The 10,620-nt window shown below is 48.1% G+C and overlaps 1 protein-coding gene and 1 pseudogene across 1 annotated transcript; both read right to left on the bottom strand.

Moving 5' to 3' along the window:
• Positions 1-449: 449 nt before the first annotated feature.
• Positions 450-1,642, bottom strand: LOC136546932 (uncharacterized; annotated as a pseudogene).
• A 5,131-nt stretch (positions 1,643-6,773) lies between these two features.
• Positions 6,774-8,085, bottom strand: LOC136544442 (uncharacterized). Its single transcript, XM_066536603.1, has 2 exons — positions 7,976-8,085; positions 6,774-7,866 (listed from the first exon to the last, which is right to left on the bottom strand). Exons 1-2 carry the CDS (start codon positions 8,083-8,085, stop codon positions 7,071-7,073), a joined length of 906 nt encoding a protein of 301 aa, XP_066392700.1. The 3' UTR covers positions 6,774-7,070.
• Positions 8,086-10,620: the final 2,535 nt, after the last annotated feature.

Genomic DNA, 10,620 nt, shown 5'->3' with positions numbered 1-10,620 from the left:
TAAACAAAGAAAACTACTAACTGAGACTTGGTTATTTTGGAGCAATCTAACACTCAGAATTTTTCTGCTCAATCCCCTCACGCCGCCAAGATTAAGGTGTGGGGTTAGGAGGTCTTAGTTGAGTCCGTTAGGTTGGGTTTAGAGGGATCACCATACCGAGAAGGTCACCGACCCAGTGCTGGTGGCAGGCGCAGGGTCGAAGGCGAGGCGGGTGGCACCGCCAACCGGGTGGAGGAGGGTGGCGGTTGGGTAGAGGCGTCACCATGAAACTCCAATAGAGCCGGATTAACGGTGAGAGCGGCCGTAGGTGGCGGTGCTGAGGAGGCAGGGTGGCAAGGGCGCGCGGTACGACGATAAGGGGGGTTGGGCAGGTGTGGATAGAGGAAAAAAGGAAAATAAGATAAGACAGAGATTTGATCAAAGTCCTTCATTACAAATCTAAGGGTTAGAAAATCAAGCGATAATTGGCCTTTGATCATTCAGTTGTTCCATAGACAACAAGATACTATACTATACTATACATACTATCTTAGCATCTTTGTGTACAATAAGTTTGGTCACATTTGTGACTGATTTACAATTACATAAACCCTTGGGAAAAAAATAATTACTGAGTACTGCAAAACTATTCCTTCTCATCCAAACAAAAAGGATTAGCGATTCCTCAAACAAAAAACGAAACGACGGTACCATCGTCACTTCACTTGTTGCGGTTCCTCACCAAGGACCCCTCCATAACCACCTTCCTCTTCGCCGTCTCCACTCCCTCGTCCTCGCTTGCCGAAGCGGCGGCGTCACACTCCAGCGAGTCGACGGCACCCCTCTTCTCCTCTCTTCTCCTTACGCGTCGTCCTGGCGGGCCACCGCCGGGGGAAGAGGTAGAGCGCCGTGGACGTGAGCAGCGTGGCCCCGACCCGGCCGCAGAACACCACCATGAGGAGGCACAGCACCACGGCCGCCGCGCCCGCCGCCGGGGACGACGACGCGGGCATCTTATTAATATCCGCCTGCCGCTTGACCGGCGGCGGATAAAGCACCCCCGAGACCGACGGCGAGGACGAGGCGGTGGAGGAGCGAGACGACGCCGACGATGCCGATGATGTGTCCGAGTCCAGCGACGACGCGGAGCTCAGCAGCGCCGAGGACGCCACCGACGACGCCCTGGACACGCCGTAGACGACGTCGGCGTCTGCGTCCATCCCCCGCTTCTTTGACTCGGCCAGCGGTTGCGCCGCCGACGGTTTCTTCTCGTTGCCGCCCTTGTAACCGGGCAGGAACTTCCTCCGGAACGACAGGCTCTGGCGGCCACGACGCTGGCCCTGCAGGTGTCTGGATGCCACCTCGGCCGCTTCGTCGTCGATCACGGCCGCTGCCGCCGCCGCACCGCCGAAGCACATGAAGAGCTTCATAGCGCGCTCACGGGAGAGGAGACGAATGGATCGGAAGGTCTCGATCGGTCGGATTGGTGTAGTAACTCGCTGCAGGGGTTTCCGCTCGTGTGCAGTGGGTGGATGATATGGATCGACGGATATATAGCAGGATCGCGGTCGCGGCGTGTCGAGACTCGAGCGTCCGCCCGGCCGTGTCTGCTTCAGATCGGAGCGAAAGCCGCGCGCCGCTGAATATATAGGCGCGCGTCAGCGTGTGTGGACACTGTTTGTGTTTGATGCGAGAGGGGGGCCACACGGTAACTGACTGACTTTGACTCCGGTCTTGTACACAATCACAAAATAGCTGCTGATCTCTATTTTTCGAGGAGTTGCTTTTGTCAAATTTGACTAGATTTATAAAAATATTGGGAGTTGCTATTGCACAGGCGCCTGTTTTTTCCAAAAAAAAAAAAAATTAGGCGACATGTGGTGAGCAGTGGTCATCCGCTCTGTGCCTCCTTCCATCAGCTCAGGCAGCAAAGCAGCAGACGGTGCTCTCTACACGTCGCCCGAGAGCTCAGGCGACTGAAGCTGAGGAAACGTGAAAAATATTATAACATTTGTATTTCCAAATATATTTGTTGTAAAAATATATTCGAATATTAGTCTAATGACTCTTAGTATGTATCGTAAATATTAGTATTTTTACATATATTATTTTAAAATATTTAACTCTTCCAAAAGAGATATGTACAATTATTTGAGAAGGACAGTATCCAACTGCACTTATGTACTGCCAAATGATAACCATCTGAAAAACTTTTTTTGTTACACCGGAGGGAGTAAAAGTCTTGGACGGTTTAGTACGGTTTCATCTGGCTCTTTGCTACGGTGCACGAAGGGGGGAAAAACTGGCGCTACCAGCCAGTGGAGCTCATAGTTCATTCTAAGAAAAAAGAAGATAAAACGTTTAAGTCAGAGCGGAAGACATGAAGCCACCAAAGCTCTACCGAATGTGTCATGTGAGTGAGAGCCTGCAGCAGGTTGTAGAGCAACAGAGGTAATCGAAGTCTATATGAGCTACCCCTCTGTCCTAAAAAAATCAATTTATTAAATTTAACTAAATTTATAAAAAATAATTATTATATTTATATCTCCAAATTAAGTTACAGTGAAAATATATTTTATAATTAGTCTAATAATACTTATTCGGATCTTATCAATATTTATATAGATTGATTAATATTTAAGCCGTTCCTTGAACGAGAATTATATTACAAAAAGCAATACAATTAACCCGGCCGGTCAAACTGCACGTCCCACACGGCCACACATGGTATCGCAGGCTCACTCTCCCATGATCGCTTATTCGCTTCGCTCCGCTGCTCGGTTTCGTTTTAGCTCGTGAGTCGCGACTGAGGTCTTTGTCAGTATCACCAATATCACGTGGTGGAATCCACTGGGTCTGGACCTTCGCCCTTTGGGGACAGTGACAGGCTCACTACTCTCAACTCTCTAATAATAATTCAAAAGCAGCATACAGCATCTGAAGGCCAAGCTTTTCAGACTTCGTTTACTTATTCAATTCTAATAAAGCAGCTGCTGCTGCCGCGCAACGTGTCCGGCACGCGCCGCGATAATGACAATTTATAAATGCATCTTTTCTTTGAGAAAACCTTGAGGTGAAGATTATGAGGTCGAATTGTACCTCAAGATTTGCATTGGTATGGAATGGATCGGAACGGTCGTGTAGCAGTTTCGTGTTTGACGGGTACGACGACTCCACGACTATTATATTCAGAAGAACTCATACAGAGATCTGAGTCTGTGCGTTCCAAGTTCCCGTCCATGGCTTTTATGTTTCGTCTAAGAGTCCGACGCCTTTGAAATCTCTACGTAATTACACTAGCTCGCTTCGCATGTATAGAGAGGCGGCTTTGAGACCTCATGGTCATGGCGCCCAATTATTGTGATTAGCGACGTGCATCATGCATGCAGCCGCTTTACTCTACCTGCACAGGTTATTAGTATTAGGTTAGCTAGGAAAAACGATCGAGCAACGACGACACAATCATACACAAGGCAAGGATCACCCGATGAGTAGTATTTTTTTTTTTTGAAACTCGATTATTAGTATTGACGCTCGTGACTTAAAGCCGCGTCCGTGTGTTTTTCTATTTCTATAAGCTACGTCGATCGTGTTTAGCGCGTCGTGCATGATGCACTCACAAGCCCACAACAATAATAACAACCATATATAAATAGAGTTTTAGGACCAAACTCTAATCTTTCGATTGGACAAAAAAGACCATCTTTTTTCTTTAACTTCCTGCTTTAATTTGTTCCCGGCTGCCGCTCGGTCCGTCGAGTAGTCGTACTCTATACTTCTCTCTTCTTGATAAAAAATGCGCACTGAGAAACGGTTGTGTCAGAAAAATAATAACAATAATAAGTTCATGAACGATGCTATGTATAAATTATTATTTTTAGAATAATTTTTATACATAAATTATGTAATCAATCATATACGGTAGACCACGAGACGGACGAATAGCTACATTAAAGCTAGCTTAGAAACCTAATGTGAGGCGTCTTTTTCAATATACACGCTGGTCGATCGTTGGTTTCAATCAGTTAATAGTATTTTTCTCTCACAACAAACCATTATTAGTTGGACTTATCAACCCAGAAACCAACCAGCGAACAGGCTCATAGCTTAGTAGTTAGTACTCACTAAAGGAGATAATGCCCAGGGCTTTAACACGTTTTTTTCTTCTTAGAGCAAGGTTAATAATACAGCCGGTTGCTGATTGTACGAATTCTTACAGCCTACCTCTCAGTCCATCCATATCTTAGTTACATCTTCACTATTAATACATGATACACTTGCCTCTTTCACAGAGTTTTTTTTGTTCATGTGTCCAAGCCGGCTGTAAGAGCAAGGCTAATAATACAGCCGGCTGCTGGCTGTATGAATCCTTGCAGCCTACCTCTCAGCCCACCCATATAAGGGGGTGTTTGGTTGCCCCTCCTAAATTTTAGTCGTTGTCCCATCAGATGTTTGGACACATGAATGGAGTATTAAATATAGACCAATTACGAAACTAATTACATAGTTTGCAATTAATTTGCGAGACGAATCCTTTTTAGCCTAATTAGTCCATGATTTGACAATGTTTTGTTACAGTAAACATGTGCTAATGATGGATTAATTAGGCTTAAAAAATTCGTCTCGTGGAGTACTGACGGATTATGTAATTTGTTTTTTTATTAGTATCCGAACATCCCATGCAACATCCTCCCAAACACACATCTTAAATTTTAGTACCTGGATCCAAACACTCACTAATAGTTGCATCTTCACTATTAATACGTGGCCCACTTGTCTCTGTGTCACAGAGTTTCTTTGTTCTTGTGTCCAGCCAGTTGTAAATTTACAGCCCGCTTCTCCTCTCTCTTCTTCTCTCTCTCTTGCACCTCAGCGTTTAATTTATATGCAGCCCCTTGTTATACTTGCTCTAAGCTTATAGCCCGCTTCTTCTTTTTCTTCTTCCCTCCCTTCTCCACCTTACCATTAAGTCTGTTTGGAGCCTCTTATTATACTTGCTCTTATATAATGCTTTTAATTATAGTGTGTCAAGATGGGCCCCAGCAGCTCCATTTCTTAGTACCGAAGCTATGCATGGTTAGGCCTCTTGCCTCTTGGCATCATTACCCGAGCTTCATCTAAAGCGCCTTTTCTTTACAAGTGCTGGATAGCGATGCTCACTGTCTCTCTGAATCCCCACAGATTCAAGGCATGCCAGGCTGCCAGTAGGAACGACGGCCTTAGCTAGGCTTGTAGTACCGCACTTTCTTTGGGCTAGGTGGCTAGGTACGTGTAGGACTGTCAAGAACCTCTTCTGCAGACGTGTTGCATGCAGATAGGATCAATGCACACCTGAAGGATGAAGCTAAGCCAAATCATGTCTCCATGAGGCTGTTTACATCACATTAGGACAGTGGACGCCCCATTAATTAACATAAAAGCCTGAGATTGAGATAATGAGCAATGCTTTTATCAGCCTGTCGTTTTACTACTTTCCCTGAGCGCAATATACTAATTTATCATACAGCAATAATAATGGCTAGACAACAACTGCTAACTACTCCCTCTGTCTTAAAAGAATACACAATTCCAGCTAGAGTTCTAAGTTAAACTATCTTCAATTTAACCAAATTTTACAAAAAAAAAAGACTAATATTTATGATATCGAATAAATATCATTAGATTCATCATGAAATGTATTTTCATAGTATGTTTATTTAGAATACTAAATGTTGATATCATTTTTAAATAAATTTAGTCAAATTTAAAACAATTTTTTTTACTTTGGCTATAGATCTAAAAGTGTACTCTTTTAGTGCTTCCCGGACTTATTCTATTGGAGATATGACAACGAGCTTAAAAAGTTCTTTCCGTAGCACATAACATACTTCCAAAATTCAAAATGTAGGAAGAAAACTCACTTAGTTGAGTAATGTTGCACTTACAAATGGGTTTATAATTAAATTCTACCTACATTCTTAATAACAACACCAACTTAACATATTTCGATAATTCGTTAGTTCTAATTAGCACGCACAAGTGTTATTATCCGGTCTACAATCTACATGATGGGCTTATAAGAAGGAACACCGTTGGGTGATTCGTCGTGTCATATTGCATGATCCCACTGTGTCATTACCAGATGAGATATGTCACCCGATTATGGTTATTATGAGTTATGGCTTCACGACCCTAATTAGTGTCGAGGGTGTGGCAACGGGTGGAGTTGGGAGAGACTTCATCCTCATGGCACCGAGGTTGAGAGGGACTGCTACCACGACAGGCACTATGGCAAGCTGATGGTGGTCGATGGGGTGTGGGAGGCCAGGAGGGTGACGGAGGAGAAGGGGCGATGCCACTAGATGCAAAGGAGAGGTCACGTGATAACCTTTTTCTCCCTATAAACATTGGCGATCTGATATTTATGAAGTATAAGAGTATTTTATTTTATTTTATTTTTTGCAAAGGAAAGAGTATTTTATTATAATTAGCGCACATGTAAAAGAAAGACGCATAAGAAACAGGAGCGCAAAGTGTCAATCATTCCAGAGTTTGTCAAAAGTAATGGCCATAGAGTGCAAAGTTATGGTTATAGAGTGCAGGTATACTTTCATATTGGCAAAGGTCGCCAAGTTTCCATTTCCTCTACCTATTCGCGTGGATGCAACACGTAAACATTTTGGAATTTGTTAGGGCCATCACTGTTCAACCTTGTCTTTCCTCAAACACATTCTATCGCAATTAGGTGGAAATAAAGTTCCACGTTTAATTTACAACACACATGGCTTTAGCCTTTGACCACCTTGCAAAAAATGTCAGCACAAACTAGTAGTAGCATCTTTGCTTAAATTTGCTTACACTGATCGAACTCTACGATTTGTTTTATAAGTAAACAAAATAGCTAGCATGCTACAAAACTATATATCTTGTCATCTCTCTTTTTATATCATTTTAATTACACTATGTACATCCGCGAAATATATAATAATTACATAACTCTTGTCGACAAAAAAAATCAAGTAGTGCAAACTTCCCTCCATCATCCTCCGAACGAAAAAAAGGATGGGAAGAAAAAAAAAAAACGAAGGCGATCAGTCGCGGTTGCGGTGTCCTCATGGCCGTCTCCTCCTCCGCGTCGCACTCGAGCGAGAGTCCAGGTTGTCGTCCCTATGAGCTTTCGCCGGCCACCGCCGCGGGAAGAGGTAGAGCGCCGTGGGCGTGAACAGCGTGGCCCCGACCCGGCCGCACAACACCACCAAGAGAAGGCACATCACCACGGCCGCCGCACCGGCCGCCGGCGACGTCGTCGACGACGACCCCTTCGCGTGCCGCCTCACCGGCGGCGGCGCCGGAGATAGCGCCCCCGAGGCCGTCAGCGACAGCGAGCACGAGACGGCGGAGGAGCGAGCGGGCGTGGAGGGGGAGGAAGAGTACGAGTACGAATACAAATACAAGGACGACGCGGAGGTCAGCCGCGATGAGGACGACGACGACGCCGTGAACGCGCCGAACACGCCGCCGCCCGAGTCGTCCATGTCCATCGTCCCCCGCTTCGTCTTGGCCTCGGCCGCCGCCGGCGGCTCCGGCAGTGGTGGCGATGACGGCCCCTTCTTCTTGCCAAACAGCTTCCCGGGAAAGAAGCACTTCCACCGGAACGACGGCAGCCTCCTCCGGCCGGCACGCTTGCCCGGCGGCGAGACGCCTGCTCCGCAGCCGCTTAGTCGTCGGCCACGGGCGCCGCGCCGCCGAAGCACATGAAGAGCTTCATGGCCCCGTGTTGGGACCGGATCGGAGTGATGCGGCCCTGCTGCTGTGGCGTGGGCTGCAGTTTTAAGGAGAGTCGTGTGGCTCGGCGGGTGCTCGTCGGGTTGACTGGCTTTATTTGACTCGGCCGCGGCAAAACCACACCTGCGAATTCGGACCCTGTGTTGCCCCTGTCGCTACGGGCTCGGCTCGGGCACTGTGTGCTTGTGGACTCGCACTCTCGCTTTCGTTACTCGGTTTCCGGTACGGCTACCTCACGTCCCTGTCCGAGATTCCACAGGGGACGAGGACGGGGAAGGGGACGGGGACGGGGAAGGGGAAGGGGACGCAGGCTCCCTTATTTTCTTTCTTTCCAAAAATCATATATGTACAGCATCTGGGTAAGCTTTTAGACTTGCGTGGGAGACCACTTGTTCTAAATTCAAAAGACGCGGCAGAGAGTATATGATTTGCGAGAGAGAGAGGGGGAGGGGCGCCTTCAGCATCTAAACAACGTTGTGGGATGACTTGTGGTCAAAATTTAACATGCTAGAGACTACACGAAGCTAGGATTCGAAAGGTCTTTTTTTTTTAAAAAAAAAAAGAAAGATACTTACAGGACAAAGGACGAGAGGAACGACCTAGCACGGTCGTTTCGTGTTTTACGGTTGCCACTGCGCGTGACGATTTGATTCGAAAGAACAAACAACACTAGTAAAGCTGTTCGACTAATGGATTTTGCGGCTGGTAAACCGATTGAAGTTGTTTTTGTTGTGAGACAAAGTTATTGTACCATGTCTGATAAGCCAGACTGATAAGTTCAAACAAATAGGGACTTTGTATAGCTACTTAGCTAGATACTTGATCCCTATTGGTCCGTGGCTTCCAAGTTCCGCTTATGGCTTTTCTGTTTATTCTAGATTCGACCTCAAAAATTAAGACATCACTCTCCCAGCAGTTGCTTTTAAGTTTTAAGGGTGCATTTGGTAATGCTCTTAGCAATTTCATGGATACCTTCACCTCTTCGCCAACCAAATAGGTCAGGAGGCTCTAGCTCCACTTGTGAATCCCTGTGAATCACACTTAGAGGAGACGCAGGTGGGATGAGGAGCTAAAAATTGTGGCTTCCTCCCGCTTCATCCTCACATCGATGGGCCTATGGCGAAATTACCTTGGCGTCGTCAGCAATTAGGGACAGGCGAAGGCTAGCGTGTCGTCGGGTCAGAGCGACGCCATCACTCAACGTGGACTCGTTAGGGCATGAGACTGTCGAACAGTTGGGGCCTGGGGCCGAGCCATGGGAGCGAGCGCGGAGTTGCCGAGGAGCCGGGGCGCCAGGGCATGGATGCACAAGGCTGCCGGGGAGCCGAGGCGAGGCCAAAGGGCGCGGACGCGCAAGGCTGTCGAGGCACACTAGGGTGGTCGGAGGAAGCCATATAGAGAGGTGTCACGAGCGTAAGAAGCCGCACCCGCACGGAGAGGCAACACTAGCGAATAAATAAGAGAGAAGAAAAAAGATGGGGGTGGAAAATGAAAAAAAAAGATAAAGATAAGGGTGTTATGGATTTTTTATTTTTTATCTACTAGGGGAGCTATTTTACCAAACGTTCCACCAAAATAGCTTTTAACTTAACCAGTGAAGCTACTCAAGGAAAAGGAATCCATGAAAAAACTACTCCACTAGTGCAACAGAGATGTACTTAAATGGCCCTAAATTTTTCCTCACCATCTCCGTCAGCAGCACAAGCACATCTGCCTCACGAGCGCTCGTGCCCCTCGCTTCCTCAGTTCGGTCTCTCTGCCACCTTTGCTCGTCCTCCTCGCAACCTCGCTCCTTCTCCTCGGCATCTCCGAGACTCCGACACTTATACCCAGGTGAAGAAGAAACGTCTCCGATTGCAAAGCTGCGACCCCAAGTGTCCTTATTTATCGAGTATGCAGTACCCATCGGGTATCTGTTACCCGACCGATGCCCGACGGGTACGGGGATGGGCAAGAATCTATACCCGAGATAGTTAACGGGGACGGGGACGGGATGAATTCTCCGTAGTGGGGAAGAGAACGTTCCGGCGATACCCGACGGGTACATCCCCGTTGCCATCCTTATCAGAGAGGGAGATCGATGGAGCGAGCTGAAGCTCAGGAAAACAGAGGGAGCTCGATTTGAGGGGGTGGAAGGTGAGCAACGTCACGGGATGGCTCGGCGAGCTCGAGTGGTGATGGAGTGCTGCTCGGCGTCGGCTTTTATAGGCCAGAGGAGGGTGGTTGGCCGGTGAGCACAGCAACTCGCCTTCAATGGCGGCACTGCAGGCGAGTGTCAACTTGCAAGCGTCGCTTGCTCGCGACGACGGTGGCGCTGAGGCGACTGAGCGTGCAGGCGGAGTGATGGTGCGGCAGAGGTGAGTAGAGCAGGGCGGCATTCTTTGGAGGTGCTGCAGCTGGTGGCGGCGATGGTGTAGCCAACTAGCTCTGGCGTGGCACAGGGCGACGGGACGAGGCGAGCAGGGCTGTGCGGCGCGTAGCGGGGGGAGGTGAGACTGGTCGTGAGCACGCGGTGGAGAACTCAGCTGCCTGTGCGAGTGCAATGAATTCGCACGCTGCATGGTGCATGGTGCCTGCTTGAATGCATGTGTATTTGCGTTGTGTGTTGGTGCTTCTGCTGATTCAACAGAAGGAAGAGGAGAGGGAGTGGAGGATGGGCCCCACAGCACAAACGGCGAGGCGAGGTGGTGGGGCCCACGTGTCGCGGTGGTGCGCGAGCACCGCGGTCGGCGAGGGGGGGGGGTCCGGGCACGCACAATGCAGATGATGTCGCGCGCGTGGTGGGGCCGGCTCATGCGCCGTTGTCGGGCGAGGGCGAGCGAAGCAAGAGAGAGAGAGGTGGGGAGGAGCGGCTGATGTTGGTGTTACGGGGTATAG

Source organism: Miscanthus floridulus, chromosome 3 (genome assembly GCF_019320115.1).
Source record: "Miscanthus floridulus cultivar M001 chromosome 3, ASM1932011v1, whole genome shotgun sequence".
Taxonomy (NCBI): Eukaryota; Viridiplantae; Streptophyta; class Magnoliopsida; order Poales; family Poaceae; genus Miscanthus; species Miscanthus floridulus.
The sequence above is the reverse complement of the archived record's forward strand: the minus strand, read 5'-3'. Positions and strand labels throughout refer to the sequence as shown.

Coding starts and splice junctions, on each gene's coding strand:
- LOC136544442 (XM_066536603.1), bottom strand. CDS start 8,085: ATGATTTTTGGAAAGAAAGAAAATAAGGGAGCCTGCGTCCCCTTCCCC. Junction 7,867..7,975: donor ATCTCGGACAGGGACGTGAG/GTAGCCGTACCG, acceptor CCGAATTCGCAG/GTGTGGTTTTGCCGCGGCCG.